The 23,412-nt window shown below is 35.7% G+C and overlaps 1 protein-coding gene across 7 annotated transcripts in view; it reads right to left on the minus strand.

Moving 5' to 3' along the window:
- USP45 (ubiquitin specific peptidase 45) overlaps window positions 1–23,412 on the minus strand; it is a 79,538-nt gene that overhangs the window by 20,874 nt on the left and 35,252 nt on the right. For all 7 annotated transcript variants that reach the window (XM_072642920.1, XM_072642917.1, XM_072642922.1 and 4 more), the window contains 4 exons: window positions 21,589–21,737; window positions 20,838–20,933; window positions 18,841–18,971; window positions 1,773–1,860 (listed from right to left, as the gene is read on the minus strand). In XM_072642920.1, the coding sequence (XP_072499021.1) occupies window positions 1,773–1,860; window positions 18,841–18,971; window positions 20,838–20,933; window positions 21,589–21,737 (464 nt within the window). The remainder of the gene's footprint in view (window positions 1–1,772; window positions 1,861–18,840; window positions 18,972–20,837; window positions 20,934–21,588; window positions 21,738–23,412) is intronic.

Here is a 23,412-nt window from a genome sequence, read left to right on the forward strand (position 1 = left end):
TTTACATGGGTCAGGGCCTTGACTCAAAATCTATTACTTTTCTACTCACTATTTGAGTTACCATTTCTATAACAACTGTAGTTAACACGCTAACACATATTAAACATTACAAATATTGATTGATTAGGATTTTTTTACGTTGGGAAAAGAAAATACATAGTAAAATCCTACTAAATCTCAGTTTATCAGAACATTTAAATAAATGGTTAACATCCAACCAACTAGATACATATATTATTAATCCATTTAAATAAGAGTAAAGTAAGGAATCTAACAATTATAGAACTGCTATAGAATCCTACCAATTCAAACAGGAATACCCCTCTTTATCATTCAGTTCAACAAACAATTCAATCATAAGCACATGAACTATGTGCAACTGAGCTAGTTAATAGAAATAAGAATATCAAGTCTATCCTCAAGTAGTTTGAGATCTAATGGGGAAAGATAGAAAAGATAAGAAAATACAGTACAATTCAAAACAGAACATGATAAATACAAAGAAGTACAGAATAATGCACATTAAGAATAAGTAGAGAGTACTTTTCACCAAAGTAAAATCAGGGCAGGCTTCATGGAGGAACTAACACCTCTGCTAAGCCTTGAAGAAAAGGATTTTAATAGGTAGAAATGTAAGGTGAGTTTGCTTCAGCGTAGGAAGCCCTGTGTAGGTGTAGGATGTGTGTGTGGGCCTGGGGAACAGGGGAGGGGAGAGTGAGGGCAGAACGAAACTACGAAGAACTAGTAGTCCAGTATGATTGGAATGTTAGGGCACTCCAAGGCTTTGAGACTGATAAACTAGGGAGGACATGACACCATCAATATTGTGCTGTTATTCAATTGTTTCAGTTCTACTCTTCATGACCCTATTTGGTGTTTTCTTGGAAAAGATACTGGAGCAGTCTGCCATTTCCTTCTCCGGCTCACCTTACAGATGAGGAAATTGAGCCAGAATTAAGTGCGGGGTCACACAGCTAGTAAGCGTCTAAAGCCAGATTTAAACTCATGAAGTTGAGTCTTCTTGACTTTAGGACTGGACTCTTATCAATTGTGCCAGATAGCTGCTTTGACACCATCAATAGAGAAACAGGTAAACAAGAAGGACAGGTGGTTTGTTGTGTTACACAGCCAGAATCTTATAAATGGCTAAATGATGTCATAGCACGATTTTGTAACTTCATGATGGGGTTTAGTTAAAATATATTAATAACATAAATTAACACTGTTTGGGACAATCTCATGAAGTACATATGAAAACTTAGAAAATTCTAATCCTACCTGGTTTTCCTCTAATGGAAGTTGGGCAGGAAGAAAAATTGGGAGCAATAAAGATACAGAGCTACACTACTTTAGTCTGCAACAGTAGAAATGGAAGAGTATAAGGCTTACAGTATACTGATTTTTTTTCTTTGAAGGATATGGCTACTTTGCAACATGTTACTTTTTAGCTTAAAAAGTATTAATTCCTAAGGTTATTTTGTAAAAATTTCTTTCCATATAAATAAGAAAAAAATGAAATGTAGGTTCCTTTAATACTGAAGTTATGAGAAATCAATGGACTGCTTATAGCCAAAGTTATATAGTTGTGCTACAGTGGCAGAAAAATGATCTTGGTGAAGGAAATTTAAAAAACCATTTATAAACTTAAGCTCTTCTGAAAATAAATTCTATAATGATACTAGGTCACTGTCTACATTATGGAAAATAGACATACTGCATTTTAAAAATATATATGCATATATATTTCAAATAATAACCACAAGGAACTTCACCTTAGTTTCTTCTATCCTCACTGCATCCAGTAAATAATGGAGAAGTTCCTGACTGTCCTGCTGTTGGAAACCTTTAAATCGTGGAGCCCTGTGATTTAAAAAAGAAAAAAAAGGGAGAAAAGAAAGAACGATACACAGAACTTTGTGAGTATTATATAAAAACACTTGAAAATAACAATACCACAAAATAAAGCCTTCAAGTAATGTAACAATTTTCACATACTGACTCAAACTTTTCCTTGGTATCATTTTCAGGTAGATGTGGGACATACAAATGTTACAATAAATAAGAAACCATTAGGACACATGAACAAAAAATAGATAATGTTCAATTTTAATAGAACCAAGAGAGAACTATGATTATGTGCTTACTATACTATAGACTCCAAAAGGGAAAAGATAGTACTTTATTTAAGCTATGTTTCTTGTCTAGAACTTGAATAGTGCTCTCTGAACAACAGGTCTTAATAGATGTTTGCTGAATAGAAATAGTTTCTGAATTATCTCTTGCACAGTGAAAAATATTTTCTTTAAAACTACTAACATACTAGATGACCTCCCAATAACATTATTTGTCTAGAAAGGTGCTTTAGCATACAGAAATTAATGAAAGGGCCTAAAAAGCAATCTGAAAGCATGGACTTCCTCAGAAGACAGTATTTTCAAGAGCTCTATTGTTAGAATGTTAAAATTAACTGTTTCCCCAAGACAATTCAGGAATTAAAGCCACATTCTGATTACAGTTGAAATAATAAAAAATTTGCATAAGTACTTGGAAATTATTGATACCATACCTGGAATTATTTGTCCACGTAGACAAAAAAGATTATCTAGTTCTAGAGCCTGAAATATAGGAACTGTGTGTTTTAAAAAGCTGATTCTTTTTTCTGATGTAATCACGGTTAAGTGACTTGTCCCTGGGTCACAAGGCTAGTAAGTGTCAAATGTCTGAGAATGGATTTGAACTCAGGTCCTCTTGACTCCAGGCCAGTGCTCTATCCACAGTGCCACCTACCTGCCCTTTAAGAAGCTAATTCTGAAGGTGTCAAATTTTTAACTTTAAAAAGGAAACAGTCAACAAGCATTTACTATGTGCCAATTTTCTAAATGCTGGGACTACAAATATAAGCAAAAAAGAAGACAGTTCCTGTTCTTAAGAACTTTACATTTTAACAGGGGAAGGCAACCAGTTAAACATTTATTAAGTGTCTAATATGTAACACCTGGCACTATGCCAAGTGTGTGGGATACAAAAAGAGGCGAAAGATAGTCCCTCCCCTTAAGGAGCTTACACTCTAACAGGGGAGCCAACATGCACTCCAATGTATACAGGATAAATAAGAAATAATGGAGGAAAGGCACTGGGAAGACTTCCTATTGAAGGTGGGATTTTAGTTGGAACTTAAAAGTCAGAGAGATCAGCAGCCAAGAGTGTAGGAAAGAGAATATTCCAGGTATAGGAGACAGCCAGAGAGAATGCCTGAAGCTTAGAGATGGAGTCTTGTTCATGGAATCTCCAGGAGGCCAGTTACTGGATTGAAAAGTATGGGGAGTAAGGTCTATGAAGATTAATTTGAAAGGTAGGAGTGGGTGAGGTTATGAGGCCTTTGTATACATAGCATTTTGTATTTGCTCCTGGAGGCAACAGGAAGCCACTGGAGTTTACTGAGTAGGGGTATGGGTGGGGTGGGATTGGTTGGGGGTTGGTGGTGTCTGTGACACAAATGGACCTGCTTTTTAGGAAAATTACTTTAGTGGTCAAATACAGGATGGATTGTGGTGGGGAGAGAGTTGAGGCAAGCACATCCCAACAGCAGGCTACTGAAATAATTTTGGTGTGAGCTGATGAGGGCCTGTATCAGAGTGCTGGCAGTGCCAGAGGAGAGAAGTGGATGTATTTGAGAGATGTCGTAAAAGTGAAATCAAAAGGCCTTGGCAACAGCTTGGATATGGGGACTGGGGTATGACAGACAGTGAGGAATTAAGGATGACTCCCAGGTCATAAACCTGAGGTACTGGGAGGATGGTGATGCCTTCTAAAGTAATAGGGAAAGTGGGAGATGAGAAGGGGGAAAGAAAATGAGTTCCATTTTGGACATATATAATTTAAGATGTCTATTGGACAATTCAGTTTGAGATGTCCAAAAGGTATTTGAATATGTGAGACTGGAGTTCAGCAGACAGATTGAAATAGGAAAGGAAGATTTGGAAATAATCAGCATACAGATGATCATGAACTTGAGGGAAGATAAGATCACTAGGTGAAGCAGTACAGAGGAAGAAGGGAAGGGAAGCTAGGACAGAACTCTGCGGGACACCTACAGTTAGAGGGTGTGATCCACCAGGACAATCCAGCAAAGGAGAAGGAGGAAAAGTCAGGTAGTTAGATAGGTAGAAGGAAAATCAGGAGAATGGAGAGAATGGGGGAGAAGAGAGAGAAAGAGAAGGAGAGATGGGAGGGGGAGAGAGAGGGAGAGAGAGAGAGAACATATGAATATGAATGTAGAAGGAAAGAGTGATCAAAAGTATCAAGGGCTGCAGAGAGGTCAAGAAAAATGAAAATTGAGAAAAGGCCATTGGATCTGGCAACTAAGAGATCACTGATAACTTTGGAAAAAGAAGATTTAGTGGAATAGTAAGGTTGGAAGCCAGATTGTAAGAGGTTAAGAAAGTGAGAGGAGAAAAGGTGGAGGCACCTATTGTAGACAACCTTTTGGAGGAGTTTAGCTACAAAATACAGAAGAGATATGAGACAATAGTATGGTTAGAAGGGTCAAGTGAGTTTTTTTTTTTTCTTCAGGATTAGGAAGACATGAGCATGTGTGTAGGCAGTAGAAAATGAGCCAGAAGACAGAAATACTGAAAATAAGTGAAACAGTGGGGATGGCAGAGGGAGCAATCTGTTGGAAGGGATAGGATGGAACAGGATGACTTGAACAAGTAGAAAGGTTAGTCTTGGTGAGGAGTAAGGTCACTTCATTATGGGAGGCAGGGGTAAAGTGGCAGAAGGTACCTGCTAAGTAGAAGATGAGGAAAAGGGGAGAAGAGGGAGTTCATGGCAAACAATTTCAATTTTTCTGTAAAATATGAGGCAAGGTTCTCAGTCAAGGAGGGAGAGGGGGAACCATGGTAGGTTTGAGTAGGGATGAAAAAGTTTGGAAGAGGGGTTGTGGAGAGTAGGATAGTGAGTAGATAAGAAAGCTATAGTGGAATCCGACTGCCTAGCAGCAGTGAGGGCTCAACTGAGGTTATATAACATAAATCTGTAGTGGATCGAGTTCAAATGGTGAGGCGATTTTCTCCACCTTCATTTAATCAAAACAACCTGAAACCTAGCACACTGGAAAAGATTACAAAAAACTTGACAGACAGACAGACAGACATACTGGTTAACCAGGTTAAGTTGTGAAATGGTCCAGCCATTCTGGAAAACAATTTGGAATTATTCTTAAAAAGTGCCTATAAAATATATATACTTTAACTAAAGATTCCACTCCAATATATACACTGCAGGGAGGTAAACAAAAAGAAAAGGTCCCATATATGTCAAATTCTTCATAGTAACACCTTGGAGCAGTAAAGAATTGTAAACAAAGTAGATACTCATCAAGTAGTAAATGACCAAATAAATTGTGGCAAACGTATATAATGGGATATTACTGTCCTGTTAGAAAATATGTATAGCGATTACATACAATGTCAAAGGTACTGTCATTCTTCCAGTCATTGGGGCTCTCAACCTAGATATTATGTTCAACTTATCGTTCTCTTTTACTCCCCTTTCTTCCAACCAAATGCCATGTCTCATTGTTTCTATCTTTCTAACAATATCTACTGCACATGCCCCATTCTCTCCTCTGATGATGATCTTACCCTTGGTGTAGGATATCTGACCTACTGGTCAGGCTGCTTCTTGTTCTTCCTACCTCAAGTCCCTCCCGACTCAACTGTCAAAACGATCTTCCTAAAGTACAGGTCTAACCATCCCATTAATAAACTCTACGGGCTCCCTCTTGCCTCCAGGATTAAATATGAAATCCTCTGGTTTACAAAGCCATTCCTAACCTACTAGCTTATTAATCCCTAACTTCCATGTACTCTGGGATCTTGCGACACTGGGGTCCTTGCTGCTCTTTGCATACAACACCCCATCTCCTGACTCCAGGCATTTTCACTGGCTACCTCCCACACTCAGAACTCTCTCCACCCTTACACTGTGGCTGCCTTCAAGTCTCAGCTATAGTTGCACCTTCTTCAAAAAGTCATGTCCAATTCTCAATCTTAGTGTCTTCCCTTTGACATTATCTGCAGTTTATATATCTTAAGTCATTTGTATGCTGTCTTCCCTATTAGACACCAAGATCCTTGAGAGCAGGGACTGTTTTTTGCCTTTTCTTTGTATTCTTAGGGCTTAGCATAGTGTGTGGCACATACTAGGCACTTAAAAATGCCTATTGATGGACTAAACGACTGTAAACAGAGAAGATAACAACAACAACAAACTGAATACTGTAATTATAATCATCCAGAGAATCAAGGGCTAAGGGTATGGAGCATATCAGACTTGGATGATGGTTTGTATAGTTTTGCTGCATTGCTTTTTCTGCTTACTTTTTGTATTCTTTGTTTAGAAATTAAGGTGATATAAAAATAAAAGATGACATTAAAAAAATCCAAGGAAGAAAAATATCTTTTCATATCATGATTTGAACAAATTCATTTAGCTATTATCTTCTTCTGGCCATTACAAAATTCAACCTGCTCTCATACTTCATTGCTGGCACCATACAACAGGTTTCTGTACATTGGGACTAGCTTCCATATGTCATCACATCTGTGGATGGTCAACACAACTTACCATCTTAGAGTACTCCACTTTTGCCAGAAGCATATTTTAGATAAGACAAGTACATCTTTTAGCTGTCACATTTGTATGATCAATGTGATCTAATGTTTCTTTATCTTTATAACTGTTATTTTTTCCTGATAACAATGCTTTGCTTTCCAAATAACAGCTTTTTTTTTGTTTGGGGTTTTTTTTGGGGGAAAGAGGGGTGAGAGATACGGAAAAGAGTGGGAAGAATGTAGCTAGGAATGACAGCTCACTAGGGTTACTTTTATAAATGAGAGAGTTGCTCTCGATTGTTTGGTAACAGTGCTTTGGTACTGTATGAGAACTTCTCATAAGTATGTGGAATGTCACATTTCAAAAAAAAGAAAAAGTTGTAACACATTTATGTAGCATTTTATAGATGACCAAACTTTACTTTAGAAAATATTAAGATATTGTAGACAAAGTAGTTTTGTGTTTATAAAGTAATATTGCTACTTTCGCAACATCTCGTGTATATTCCCTTCTCCCCACTTTTGTAGTAACCATTATAGATCAGGCTTTTATCATCTCCACTACTGTATAAGCCTTCTAACTGGTCTTCCTAGTCTCTTCCTACTCCTAATCTATCCATCCAAAAAGCTGCCAGTGTTTTTCCTAAGACACAGTTCTGATCATGTTACACCAACTACAAATGAAATACCAAAGATTCCCTATTTCCTTCAGCATCTACATATATGCTGATTGGTTTGGCATTAAAATGCTTCACAACCTGGCCCCTTCTTACATTTTTAATACGCTTATACTTTTCTTAATTCTACTGCCCCCTCCTCAGAGCAGGCCTTTCCAGGTCCCTCCAGCTTCTAGTACCTTTCCCTCTAAGATTATCTTTTCTCATTCACCTGAAAGTAAGGAACTACTTTTCCCCCTTTTTTGTATCCCAGCACTTACTACAATACCTGGAACACAATGCTTAATAAATGCTTATTGATTAATTGGTTTTCCTTAAGTACAGATCTGACCAGGTCTTTCCTCTATTCAATCAATTCCAATGACTTTCTCTAAACTCTAGGATAAAATAGGAATTCTTCTTCTGTTTTGCTTTTAAAGTCTTATACAACCTGGACCCAACCTCTTTTTGGCTTCATTGGACACACTCCTTCTGCACTCTGCAGTCTAGTCAAATTGGCCTTCTCTCTGTTGCTCAGACAATTTATCTCCAGTCTTTCTCTCTGGGCCTCCCCCAAGTCTGGAATGCAATCACTTTTCATTTCTGCCTTATGGATTTCCTTCCTTCCTCCAAAATGCAACTCAAACACCATCTTCTATATGAAGCTTTTCTTGAAGCCAGTTATTAGTGTCCTCTAACCCTCATTATCTTGAATTTATTCTGTAAATACTTGCACATGTACATACTGTCTCCCCTGATAGAATGTAAGCTCCTTGAAAGTAGAAATGGTTTCATTTTTTTGTTCTTTGTATCTCCAGCATCTAGCTTAGTGCCTGGCAAAAAAGCAGAAACTTAAATAAGTTCTTGTTGACTGGTAACTGAACCTATGGAGATGACCTTCAAATCTTTATGTCCAGTTCTAGTCTTTCTCCTGAACTCTAGCTGTACTTCTCTAAAAGCTTATAAAATATTTCAGATTGAATGCCTCATAGGCTTCTAAAATTCAACAAGTACAAAACTGATTTTTGCCCTCAAACCCAGAACCTTAAAATTTCCTTATTTCTGTGAAGGACACCAAAAACTATTCTAGTTGCCTAGACTTGCAACCACACTATCATGCTCCAATTTTCACTCTCCACTTAAATATTAAATATTTAATCAGGAGTCAAATCTTCTACCTCCACAAAAACATATTCTCTGTACTCACATACTCATCACCTCCACTCTTTATCATCTATCAAAGAGATTATAACTATGGCCTCCTATTTGGTCTCCCTCGTTCAAATCTCTCTCTACTCCAATCCATCTTCTACACAGCTGTCATGGTAATGTTTCTAAAGTGAAGGTTTGACAATGTAAATTTCCCACTCAATATGCTACTTCAATGGTTCCCTATTACATCTAGGATAACATGTTAACTCCTCTGTTTACTTTTAAAGCCCTTTACAACTTGGCTCCAAGAGACCTTTCAAACACTTTCCTATTAATTACTCTCCTCAAACAATCTACAGTTCATCAAACTGGTCTTCTTGCTATTCCACACATACCACACTTTATCCAGCATTCCAACTAGCATCTCCATGCCTTTGCAATGACTGCAATGTACTTGTTATTTCACTGTTGTCTTTTAATATTCTTTGTTTCCTTCAAAACTATTTCTTTAAATAACATTCGAATAGATTCTTTCCTGTTAGCAACCTCAATCAGTTGCTAATACCATGCCCCTGAAAATGACTTTGTATATACCTGCATTTACTTCTCTGCATAAATGTTGTTTTCCCCTAGTAGAACACAGGGAGTGTTTCATTTTTGCCTTTTGCCCAGAGTCTACTACAAACAAAGCAAGACTCACTGAATCATTCTTAAATGACTGAAATTTGTTTAAGATTTGTTCAGTTCAACAGCTGTAAGCAATAATTTTAGATAGAGTAAAAAGTAGATGGATTTCATTTATAATGGTATTTCTAAGACAGTGAAACAAACAAACTTTTGGCATTCTATAGAACTTCTTATATGACTCATTTCATCCTCCTCAATCTCAACCTTTTGACATCAGAAGCTAAAAGTTGCTATGTGTGTCCCATTTGCTAAGCCTTATACTATCCATTTTTATGCAGAATAAATCTTTGCCAAAAAGTCCCTTGTCTTTGCCAAGGTCAACCTCCTTATGTGTACACTTGAATTCATCCCCTCCCATCTTCTCCAGCAGATTTCACCTTCATTCATCTCCTCCACCTCTCAAATCTTCAACCTCTCCCTCCCTAATGACCTCAATACCCAAGTCCCTTCCACCTAAAAACAAACAAAAAAAAAACCATCCTTCAGTAGAACCAACCATCCTCTCAAGCTAGTGTCCTATAAGTCTTTCACCCCTCAGTCAAGACCTTGAAGAAACTGTTAACACTTGCTGCCTCTACTTCCTCTGCCCTCACTCCTCAACCTTTTAGAATCTGGCATCTAATGTCATCAATCAACTGAAACTGCTCTCCCCAGTTACAAATGATCTTTTAATAGCCCAATCTGATAATATTTTTTTGGTCCTCATACTTCTTACCTATATGACACTGGGGATCAAATCTCTCTTCTTGGAAACTCTCTTCAGTACTTCTCATACTTGTCTGACCACTTCTTTTCAATTACCTCTATTGGCTCACTATCCACACTATACCTTCTAACTCTGGGTTTTCCCCAAGGTTTTTAGTCTCTATGAAAATGATGCAAATATTTTATTGTCAGCATGTCACTCCCGTGGGGTTCTGTCCTATATCACCAATTGTCATTTCAAACTAGATGTCCTGGAGACATCTGAAATCCAATATATTCAAAACTCACCTTTCCCCCTCAAACCCACTGTTTCCAGACTTTCCTATTGCTGTTGAAGATATCCCCATCCTTCCACTCTCCCAGTTTCATAATATCTGCATCATCGTCCTCTCCTCACTCTGTACTGAATCAGGTGCCAAATCCTTCACATCTATTGACCTATTCTTTCCACCCATACAGCTATCTTAGTTCAGGTTCTTATCAACTTCTGCCTAGATTATTGCAATGGCTTGCTAATATATTTCATTTTTTTTCCAATTACATATCAACACAATTTTTAGTTTTCGTTTTTACAAGATTTTGAGTTTCCAAATTTTTCTCTCCCTATCCTCCCCTCTTCCTAAAATGGTAGGCAATTTGATATAGGTTATGGATGTGCTATCACATAAAATACATTTCCATTATGAGTCACAGTTGTGAAAGAACAGATCAAAAGAAAAAAAACACGAAAAAGAATAAAGTGAGTGAAAAAAGTATGCTTTGATTCAGAGTCTGGATGTAGATAGAATTTTCCATCATGGGTTCTATGTAATTGTCTTGGATTACTGTGTTGCTGAGAAGAGCTAAGACTTTCATAAGTGATGATCATACAATGTTGCTGATACTGCGTACAAAGTTTTCATGGTTCTAATCATTTCACTTTGTATCAATTTGTACAAGTCTTTCCAGGATTTTCTGAAATCTGCCTGTTCATTATGTCTTACTGCACAATAGTATTCCATTACATTCATATACCTCAGCTTGTTCAGCCATCAGTCATTCCCCAATTGATGAACATCCTCTCAATTTCCAATATTGCCACCATGACAAGACCTGCGATAAATATTTTTGCACATGTAGGTTCATTTTCTTTTTTTTATGATCTCTTTGGGATACATACTTAGTAGTGATAGTGTGGGATGGTTGAATATGTATAGTTTGGTTGCCCTTTGGGCATGGTTCCAAATTGCTCTCCAGAATGGTTGGTTCACAATTCTACCAACAGTAAATTAATGTCCCAAATTTTTCACATTCTCTCCAACATTTATCATTTTCCATTTTTTGTCCAATTAGCCAATCTGATAGGTATGAGGTGGTACTTCAGACTTGTTTTAATTTGCAACTCTCTAAACAAAGGTGAAATAGACCACTTCTTCATATGCCTATAGCTTTGATTTCTTTATCTGAAAACTGCCTGCTCATGTACTTTGACCTTTTATCAATTGGGGAAGGGCTTGTATTCTAATAAATCTGACTCAGTTCTCTATATATTTGAGAAATGAGGCCTTAATCAGAGGTACTTGTTATAAACATTGTTTCTCAGCTTTCTGCTTTCCTTGTAATCTTGGCTGCTCTGTTTTTTGGGGTTTTTCTGTGCATAAGCCTTTTAATTTAATAAAATTAAAATTATCCTTTATACTTCATAATGCTCTCGATCTCTTGTTTGTTCATGAAACTGTAACTCACTTAACTTCTCTTTTAAGAATTTGGATGCTATACCACTTGGTGCATATATATTAAGTATTGATATTACTTCATTACCTATGATACCTTTTAACAAAATGTAGTTTGCTTCCTTATCTCTTTTAATTAGGTCTATTTTTTGTTTTGCTTTGTCTGAGATCAGAATTACTATGCCTGTTATATTTTTTTACTTCAGTTTAAGCATAATAGATTCTGCTCCAGCCCCTTACCTTTACTCTGTGTGTGTCTCTCTGCTTCAACTGTGTCTCTTGTAAACAACACATTGTAAGATTCTGGGGTTTTTTATCCACTATGCTATTCCTTTCTTACTTATAGGAGACTTCATCTCACTCATTTCAGTTACAATTACCAACTGTGTATTTCACAATGGCCTTTTATTTGGTGTCCCTGCCTCAAATCTCTCACCCCTTCACTTCATCCTATGACACTGTTGCCCAAAGGACTTTTCCATAAGCACAGATATGACAATATTTCTTTGTCTCTTATGCTATCAACTCTGGTGGCTTCCTATCGCCTCTGGAACAAAAGATCCTCCTGTTTAGCTTTTAAAGCCTTAGACAAGCTGGCCCCAACCCTATGTTTCCAGCCTAATTGGACATTATTTCCTTTCTTGCATTCTTTGATCTAGCCAAACTGGACTTCTTTGCTTGTAAAGGAATACTAAATCTTCCAACTCCAGGTCTTTGAGTTGGCCATCCTATAAACCTATAATGTAATGCTTCCTTACTTCCCCCTTAAAAAAGCCCCTCTCTTTGTTTAGAATGTTTAAGCACTGTCTTCTGCATGAAACCTTCCTGATATCCCCAACTACTAGGGCCCTTCCTCCCAAACTGCTTTGTATATGTTTGTATTTATAGATGTATTAGTTGTCTTTCCCATTAGAATATAAGATCCTTGCAAGTCTGTTTCACTGGTTCCCTGACACGTAGTAAGCTGTTAAGATTTTTTGACTGATATGACAGGAATAACACAGAGTGGGAATGGTGTGCAATACAGAATGTCAACTATTCCAAGATGCTCCTTAACACAAAGCATCACTGTTTTAACTCTAATTCTCTCCTAGTGGTACCGTATGGCTCCAAATAATATCACATTTAACATATAATTCTGTATAATGGAACATCATAGGATTATAGGATCATAGTAGAGAATGTATCATAGTGGACAGGACAACAGAACTAAAGTCAGGAAGATGTGGGTTAAAACCCTGCCTTGGATATTTACTAGCTGTGTGATACTGGGGAAAAAAATTCTCTTAACTTTTTTGTGCCTCAGTTACCTCATCTGTAAAATTAAAGTTGTAATGGTCTCTGATGACCCTTCCAGCTCTTCACCCATAACCCTATGAGCCTCTGAGGAATCAAAATTATAGGTGACATGAAGAACACTGAAGGGAAACATGGTAAAACTATGTAAAGTGCAGCATATTTCCAATAATAACCCATAAGTAAGATGTGACATATGGATCAAACCAGGACATGTGTCATTAGAAAAGGACATGTGTTGGTCATGAAGCTATGCTGAGGAATAACAAACAAAATCCAAATGCTGCACTGGGATCCATGGGATGAGAAAAAGACTACAGAAAGCACAGTGGAGAGATTTTCTATGGAAAATTTATGGAAAGGCATAGGCACAGTTGGCAAATCAGGTTACTGATGAGATATGATTTGTATAAACACAGAAAGTACACACTAAAAGAGATAAAGCAACTATAAAGTATGATGATAGATGACTACCTTACTACATACTGGGTTAAGATACAACTTTAACTATAAATGGATAGGTACTTTCTTATTTTCTTCCATAACTTGAATTAAGTGATATAATTATTATTGTTATTATATTATGTTATTATATTATTATTATTGTTAAGAACTTACCCTTCTTAGATTAGACCCCTTCCTCCTCTGGTAGATGAGCTATATTAAGTTTCCTCTATTCTGTTTTTTATTTTTCTATAGACTAACAATATTGTGGGACTAAATATACAATTTTACTTATATCTTTCCTTCAAAAACTACATCAGTTTCCTTGTTTTATGTACCAATTCTCCATAGAACAAGACTTAAATCTTACTTTGCGTTCTTCTGCTACTCCTGTGGTTTTACTGTATGTTTTCTGGTAAACCTTCATACGATCTCATTTTAATGCTTTGTATCACTTGGGTCCTAAATAACATATTTTCTTTCTAAGCCAACATCTTTCTTTAGGTGGTACTCATAATGGTCTTCAAGTTAATATATCTCCTAGACACTAAGAATAGAGATATTTATCAATTTCAAACTGTTTAGCCTATTCAAAGCCCTATAAAGTACAAGTAGCACAATTAAGATGCTTCAAGAACAGAAAGTTTTAACCATTTAAGTCTTCAACAAACGTCACTGCCAGAAATAATGCATGTATGATGTGTTTATATTTGAATTTATATTGGACACTTTTTTAGGGAAATGAGTTACTATATATTTGAAAAAAAAAATTTAATGGTCATTAATTAATTGGCAGCAACATAAAGTAGAAAGCCTGGTAAACTTGGAGTCACAGGACCTGTGTGTGAAATCCAACTATGACACTCATTAGCTATGGGATTTCATCTAGCAATTCATTTAACCTATACAGGCCTCAGTTTCTTCTCCTGTAAACTTTAATAAAGGGATCTGTTCTATAAAATTTGGACTCAGTCAAAAGGTCGCAACCAAGGACCTAGAAGGCCACATATGACCTCCAGACTGCAGGTTCCCCACCCCTGGTAGCACTTAGCACAGTGCCTGGAATGTAGTAGGCACTTAATAAATGGTTAATGACCTAATGACAACTCTAACTGTCCTTCATATAAAGTTAAGGTCAATCAAGTGTAATAAAATAAACATGTATTTTTTTTTAGTACGGAAAACTTGGTCAGTCATAAAGTCTCCATGTAAGTCAAAAGTCTGTGGTCTTAATATCCAGAATAGTGGAAAACAAACAGAAGGGCCCTGTAGCTATGCTCACAATCTGGTCCAACAAAACCCTTGACAGCTGCAACACTAACAAAATTAACAGTGGATGAATTAGTACCAGACAACAAACAGTTGTTATGAGAAGAATCACCCTTTTCTCTTTCCCTTTCAAAAAAGTTGCTTTCTATTTCTTGTCCATTTATGAAATTCGGCATATGCTACAAAGAGGTACTTTAGAAACATGTCAAAAAAGAAGCGCTACATATAGGACAAAAAGAGGTCATGGGGATGACAGGGAATGTGCTGCTGATGTTCTATACAGGGTCCCACAAAGGTCTTGGTGCAGTTTTAAGCTTTAGTAACTTACATAGTTTTAGTAGTTCAAAACAGCACCGGGACTTTTGGGGCATCCTGTGTAAAATCCAACGTGATAAATGTTTAAGCTTATGGGGAAGAGATATGAACTGCTTTGTCTTGTTACCAATTAAGCATACTATGCTTACTATTTCAAATTCTGCTTTCTAATTACCCTTTTTTCTTCCAAAGTATTTGACATGCTTAATTTTGGCTGATTCAGAAATCCAAGCAGAGAAATTCTACAGATGGCAAGAAATACAAAAATCAAGTGGTCTTGTTGTGCTATGGTCTGTCTGTTGAACACATTTTTTTCCATTTTTATTATTATAAAAATATTGAAATAATCAGAGTTCAAGATTGCTGAGGAAATCGGCAGTTCTATACTGTACAATCACCTAGTTTCTACTCAATGAAGAATTCAAGTTAATAATGGTTCTTATACTCAGTGAGATACTCTGACGCCCTTTATTTTGCATCTATGATATCATTTGAGCGAGAGATGAGAACTACTTTTCACTTAAGTAAATAAGTATATTATTATAAAAGAAAGTAAGACAATTTTAATTTCCTATGGCCCACAAATTTTCTAGTAGAAAATGTTGGTAAAAATGCCCATTTCTCTACAACAAAATAGCTACAGCTTTTATTACCTAGCAAATATCACTATAACCTCTTATAACCTTACAACTTTATAGGTTATTACAATGCAAACTGAGGTTACATTAAAAGTCCCAAGTTTCTATTAGTAGGCACTCTTTCACAAGCAAAAATAAAATACATATAATACACATTTAAGAGAAAACTTTCTGTTCTTCCATCCAAACAACTACTAATTTGAGTATATAATAAAAATTTACATTTATATACTTTAAAATTGACAAAATTCATTTTCTATACATTACTTCACTTGATGATCCTATGAATCAGAGACTACAGTTATTATTACCCTTCTTAGATTAGAGGAGAGGGAAGGGAAAAAAAATCTAAGATATATGGAAGTGATTGTAGAAAACGGAAAACAAATAAAATAATTTAAAATAAAAAAAAAAACCTGGAAAGACTTGAATGAACTGATGTTGAGTGAACAGAACCAGGAGAACATCATACATAATAATAGCCACACTGTACACCCAACTGTACTTTGATAGACTCAGTTCTTCTCAGCAATGCAAAGATCTAAGCCAACTCCAAAACACTCATGATAGAAAATGCTATCCACATCCAGAGAAAGAACTCTAGATTCTCAATGTAGATGGAGACATAGTATTTGTTCTCCTTTTCTTTTGTTGTTTTGTTGTTTCTCTCTCGGTTCCTCCCATTAGTTCTAATTCTTCTTTACATCATGACTAATGTGAAAATATGTTTAATATGGATGTTAAATAGCCCCTCTATCAGACTGTACACCGTCTTGGAGAGGGGGGAGGAAAAAGGGGGAGAAAATTTAAAACTCAAAATCTTATGGAAGTGAATGCTGAAAACTAAAAATAAATTATTAAAAAAATAAGTTTTTGATGTCTTTTTTTTTCATCATCACAGTTATCCCAAGTATCCTTTCTATTCCCCCTGCCAGAGAGCCATCCCCAAAAATACTATTTTTTTGAAAGGAAAAAAAATCAGCAAAAACTGACTGATGTACTGAAAAAGTCCCAAAACACATACAATGTATAATACCTCTGAACCTCCCACCCTCACAAAGGAATGGCCTGGGGATATCTTCAAATAACTCTCCATTCCAGTCCTGCCTGATTATTATAATTTTGTTACATTCATTCATCATCTTTTTCATTTAAATTATACTGTGTATAATACTTTCCTGGCTCTGCTTAAGTCACTCTGCACTAGTTCATGTAGATCTTTCCGTGCTTCTGTCTTCATAACACACATCTTTTCTTACAACACAGTAATATTCCAGTACATGCACGTACCATAATTTGTTTAGCTATTCCCAAATGGATAGGCATCTACTTTGCTTCCAATTCTTTGCTATCACAAAAAGTACTGTTATAAAAAGTTTGATGCAAACAGGGCCTTTCTTCTTAGTGATAACTTCCTAGGGGTTTAAGTCCAGTAACTGAGACTCAGACTTAAAAGAGTACAGACTGGGCAGCTAGGTGGCCCAGTGAATGCAGGCAGGAGGACCTGAGTTCAAATCTGACCTCAGATACTTGACAGTTACAAATGTGACCTTGGGCAAGTACTTAACCCTGATTGCCTCAACTCCCCCCTCCAAAAAACCAAAAACCAAAAACAAAGAATATGGACATTTTAATTCCAAATTGTTTTGCAAAACGGTTGAAGTATCTCAGAGATCCACCAACACTGCATTAATATAACTATTATTCCACAATCCCTCTAACATTGATTATTTGCCATATTTTGGTCATTTTTGTCAATTTGCAGAATATGAGATAAAACCTCATGATTGTGATGAGAGATTTGGATCATTCTTTCTTATGACTGTGAATACTTTGCAATTCTTCTTTTGAGAAGTTTGTTCATATCCTTTGGGAATGCTTATTTTTAGTCATATACATATGTTAAGTATTTGTAAAGCACAGGTACTAAATGTTTATCAGAGAAATCTGATACCAATTTTGTTCCATTCAATCATTTCCCTTCTTCTTTTAAGTGCACTAATTCTGTCTATGCAGAAGCCTTTTAGTATCATGAAATCAAGTTATCTTTTTTTAACTGTCTGTCTTTTGTTCAGTCAAGAATATATCTCTGACTCATAGTTCTCTTGTTTCTCTTCTAATTTTTTTATAGTATGACCTTTAAAATTTAAAATTAAGGTGACTCATTTAGAATTTTATGCATTTTTGTAATTATTTATAATGAGATTTCTTTATTTTTTCTTATGTTTAACAGCCTGCACCAGCATAGCTTCTACCTGCATGGAAAGAAGGGAATGTATAAGAGAGGTCGAAATGACTTTAGGGAATAAATGGTTTATGTGAGTGAGTATAAGTGAGAAGCGGAGGATGACTCTTAGATTGTAAAACTGATATGATTAGAAAGGTGATGCTTCTCTCAACAGGTAAATTTAGAAGAGGGGAAGGTTTGAGGATACATGAGATCAATTTTGATGTGTTGAGTCTGAAATATTTATTGGCTATGCACTTTGATTTCCAAAGGACCAGTGGTGATAAGACTGGCACTCAGGAGGGAGGTTAAGACTAGCAATATAGAACTGGGAATCATCTGCATAGAAATGATAATTAAACCCATGGGAGCTGATAAGGTCACCAAGTGAAAAAGTACATATAGAGGGAGAAAAGAAGAGTGCCCAGGAAAGGGCAATGGAGACACCCATTTGCGAGCAGATGTAACCTGGAGGAAGATTCAATATAGGAAACAGAGAAGGATTGATCAGTCAGGTAAGAGAAGAGACAGGAGAGAGCAGGTTAATGAAAATCTAGAGAAGAGAGAGTATAAAGGAGAAGAGGATGATCAACAGTGTCAAAAGGGGTCAGATATGTAAAAAAGGATAAGACTGACCAAATCCAAAACATCCAAATCCATTTAAAAGTATCAAATTAACTTGATTTGGAATAAAATTAAATACAACCCCGAACACAAAATAAGTTTGAGTCTAAAATTTTAAACTTTTTGTGTATTTATGTAATTAACCCAACTTCATATTTTAATCATTTTTATTCTAGAGTGAAATGATAATTAGAAAAGTTCAAATAGGTTCCATAAGTGATTTGTATTCTTAAAGTCACAGGAGTTATTTTAAGGTATTCCTTTGTGCCTCAGTTTCCTTATCTATAATGTGAAGGAGTTGAATTAGATTATATTTATGGTTCCTTCTAGCTCTAAAATGCTATGATTCCATAATTTTAAAGCACTGAACACACTACGTATTAACAGCGACATTACTGTATGAAGGAGTCACTTGAATTAAATAACTTGAGAGTTCTCTTAAAAGCATTTCTTTCTGGAACCATTACAAATATTTATTTTAAAGGTAATTGTACCTACTTCTGACAAAGCTGATTAAAAAGAACTTTAGGAGAAAGTGGTCCCTTTCCAGGCTCCTTCATGCTGTGAAGGAAAAGGAACATAGCTGAAGTCAGAGTTCCAGGGCTTGACAGGTTCACCACTAGTGGATCCTGTAATAAGAAATTTAATTTTCTATCAGTAATATGAATACCTAATAATGAACATACCAAAAAAAACCCAAGTTGCATTAGTTTGTTTAAGCTGTTTGGTTTGAACTACTACACTTAAAACTGTGCTAAGACTTTTAGAACACTCTGTGTTTATTGACGAATTGTTTCCTCAGCCAGCACAATGAATAAGAGTGTGGGGCCTGGAGTCAGGAAGACTCATCTTCCTGAGTTCAAAACTGGCCTCACACACTTACTAGCTATGTGACCCTGGGCAAGTCATTTAACCCTATTTGCCTCAGGTCCTCATCTGTAAAGTGATCTGGAGAAGGAAAAAGCAAACTACTCTAGGATCTTTTCCAAGAAAATCCCAAATGAAGTCACGAAGAGTTGGACACAACTGAAATACAACTGATCTTCTCAGTTAATTGTTTCTAGTATGGACTGAACTTGTTCCAAACCCAGGATATCATTTAAGGTGTTAAGGGGTAGAGTGAAGAGGAGGGGGAAACCAAGAAAAAAATTTGGTGCCATTTTTATGTGACTTTTATGATTATTACTAGCATAATTTATGTACAGTAAGTGTCAAAAAATCCACTGCCAGGCTAATATTAGAAAAATTAAGTTATGCTTCTTTATAGTTCTTATATGTCAAAAAGGTTTTCTGTCTGAGTGACAACAATATAAAATGACAGCTACTTCTAAGATTCTTGAAAACAAATTCTAATACGTAGGTCATAGTTTATTCCCCTATACATATAAAAACTTCAGAAAGGAATGGGGGAAAATCCTTAACCCATAAATTTGAAAGTAAAAGTAAGCATGCTGCTTCCAATAAGGGTTATTTAAATGGAGGGCAAGGCTGGGGGGAAGGGGTAGTTAGGAGGAGGAGAGAAAGACTATACATTCATAGAAGTAAAATACTTTAATTTCAAAGAACGGTGATAACAGATTTTTTGTTGTTCTTCAGTCCTTTTAGTTGTATCTGACTCTTTGTGACCCCATCTGGGGTTTTCTTGGCAAAGATAAAGGAATCGTTTTCCATTTCCTTCTCCAGCTAATTTTACAGATGAGGAAAATGAGACAAACAGGATTAAGTGAATTGCCCAGGGTCAAGCAGTTAGTAATTTGCTCTAAATCTCCTATATCTCAAAGAGATAGTAGGCATAGAAAGAACAATCCAGCATTCAATCTCCTATATATATATATTCATATTTGGATCTACTGGAGGATTTTTGAAAATTACTTTTATTTAGAACAAAAAAGCAAACTTGAGATGTTGTGCTAATCTGGCCTCAGAAAAGCCCAGAAAAAGATTAATATTAACAAGAATTAGAGGGGTTGTGAAGGAAAGGAAAAAAGGGAGTGGGGCAAAATTATACAAAAAAAAAAAATTCTTTTCAAAACCAAGGAGTATCTTAGAAACAATAATACCTAAGCCTAAGACCAAACTATGTACTTATTACATTAAAAAGAGATGTACTGCTTTCCCAAAGTAATAATACTGTCAAGAACAACATTCATCTGTAAGTTATACAATGTTTTGTTTACAAGAATCAAAGTCATACTATTTATGTATGCACACACACATGTGTAGTATCCATCCATAAGATGTTAATTTCTAATTTCATGAAATGTTTTGAGTTTTGCCATCTCAAATTGGATATGCTTTTATAGAAATTTGAGGTATTTTCTGCGTTTTGTTTAACAAAAACATTTTTCAACAACTAAAATTATATTTTAAGCTCAACTTGTATTTTTTTTTTTAATTTAAAATAATTTCTAGCAGTTGTCTCCTATCCCAGGTAAGGAATTTTGAAGGTGGCTCGTTCTTACACAGTTATGATTTACACAGATATGTTTACTTACCAACTGAGGGTCTGAAGTATGAAAAATTTTTAACTTTGTCCCCTTTTCCTTGACCTCATACATCAGTTCATTGAGCATGTGAGTCTGTGCCAAGTTCTAAAAAGAAAACAGAGTTAAAGTCTTCTCTCTTAACAAGTATGTCATTAACTTACATGATTTCTTTCCTTTCAATTTTGACTGAGAACTACTATCTAGGTAACTGGCTGAACAAAAAGTATTATTTTAGCAATAACCAGAAAAGGTAACCAAACTCCAACATGAAGTTGATTTTAACCAGCAACATTTTCCCAAATTTAAATATTCAGTGCATCTAAAAACCTCATGTGAAAAAAAAAATCTTGAGGATTGTATTATCTTTATGTCTATGGCAATTTATATAATATCCTTTATATTAAAAGTTTTCACTCAGCTATATTTGGGCTGAAAGAGTACTGAAGTAACATGTCATTACCACATTAACAACAAAATTCATTTATTCAAGAAAGGAACTACTAAGATTGAACTAAAAACAGAGATGGCATGTTTCAGAATTTGAAAACAGCAGTATAGTTATGGCTACTCTTATGTGAAAAGCTTGTACCTGCTAACATACATCTATGATGAATAGTCATTGTGCTGTAGCTGGTTGGGCTTAGTTTCTTTTCCTTTACCATTCTGTGAACCAATCATTTCCCAAAAGCAATCAAAAATTAAAATAATTCTAAAGTATTTAAAATCAAATTTAAAAATTATAATAATGTTTATATCTTACCTGCATGACAGCATTAAAAAAGCAAGTGTTCCCCAAATTATTAATTCCTTTCACAGAAGCTGGTAAACTGCTGATTTGGCATTTTCCTTTCCATATTTCACCTGCTTCACATTTTTCTTCACAAAGCCTTATTACTTTGGAAAATGAAGCTACAAGTATAAACAAATTCCACAAATTATTTTAACATGTATGTAATCAAATTAGAAAAAACATTAATTTGAATATAGAGCTCATAAAAAGGAAGCTAAACAAAGCCTTTTATGTGCATGGTGATACATCTATGAAAAAATAACTCACATGAAGGAAAGTGTTAAACTACATATGACTATATAAGACTGTACTAAGGGTAAGGGTAAAATTATGTGATACCTTAGGACAGTGCCCAGCACATAGCAGGCACTTAAATGTTAACTTGATTAATAACTTAATGCTTTCTGATTCATTGGTTTATTGGTATGCTTTCTTTCCCTTCTGTCTTCCAATACCTAGAATTAAACTTATTATTTTTAAAAATTATTTTTCTAAATATTATCTCTTCCCTCATTGCTTCTCCCACTGAAAATTTTTAAAAACAAACAAAAGAACACACCACACACACATACACACTTAATATACATAGTCAAACAAAACAAATTCCTACAATGGTCATGTCAAAAAATGCATGTCATTCTGCCTAAGTGCCAAGTGTCTATCACTTGTCTGCCAGGAGGTGGGTGATGTTTCATCTTCATTCCTCTTGATTCTCATCAATCTATGCAAGCATCAGAGTTCTACAGTCTTTCAAAGATGTTTTTTCTATGTTGTTAACATTTATGTTATTTTCCTACTTTTGCTCAATTATGCATCAATTCATAGGGATCTGCCCAGTTCCCTCTGAAGGGGTCTATTTTGTGCGTTCTTATGGCACAATAGTATTCAATCACATTTATATATCATAATCAGTCTAGTTGTTCACCAAAAGGGAAATATAAATTTTGCTGTAATGTCCATTTTGTTGAAAGACAAGTTGGGATTCCAAAAACACATTTCCAAGAACAAGACCAAGAACAGAGAAAAAAATGCAATTGTCTGAAAAATTATAAACAAGTGATAAATATAAACGGCAATTTTCTTGAAATTTGAGGTGATCTGCTGTGAGCCCCTTCTTCCAAGCCATCTCATAACATCCTTCTGCCCCTATTTCCTCTCTGCTTTATCTCCTTTCACTCTTTTCTTAACCCCTCACAATATGGCTTCCAACCTCATCATTCCACTGAAACTGCCCTTTCCAAATTTATCAATGATCTCTAAGTTTCCAAATTCAATGTTTTTTTCTCTTTGACCTTTCTGCAGCTTTTGACATTGTTGATGACTCTTTCCTCAATCCTCTCTTTTCTCTAAGTTTTTGAGACACCACTCTAGTGGTTCCACTTATCCAATCACTCCTGTTTCTTGTGCTCTATCTCCCCTCCAGAAACTCCAGACCTCTAAACATAAGTCTCCCAGAGTTCTGTTCTGAGATCACTTCTCTTCTCCCTCAATACTACCTCACTTGATGATCTCATTAGCTCCCATATATTAATTACCATCTCTATTCTGATAAACCTCACACCTACCTATCTTGTCCCAATTTCTCTGCTGACCTCCAATCTCCAACTGTCTTTATACATCATGAACTGGATGTCCAATAGACATCTTAAAATCAATACATCCAAAATGGAATTCATTATCTTTTCCCCTAAATCCTCTCCTCTCTCCTGTTACTGTCAAGGGCAATACCATCCTCCCTTCTCTCAGGCTACCAACTCAGAAGTCATTCTCATCTCCTCATTATCTCTCACCTTC

The sequence above is a fragment of the Notamacropus eugenii genome, chromosome 2 (assembly GCF_028372415.1).
Source record: "Notamacropus eugenii isolate mMacEug1 chromosome 2, mMacEug1.pri_v2, whole genome shotgun sequence".
Taxonomy (NCBI): domain Eukaryota; kingdom Metazoa; phylum Chordata; class Mammalia; order Diprotodontia; family Macropodidae; genus Notamacropus; species Notamacropus eugenii.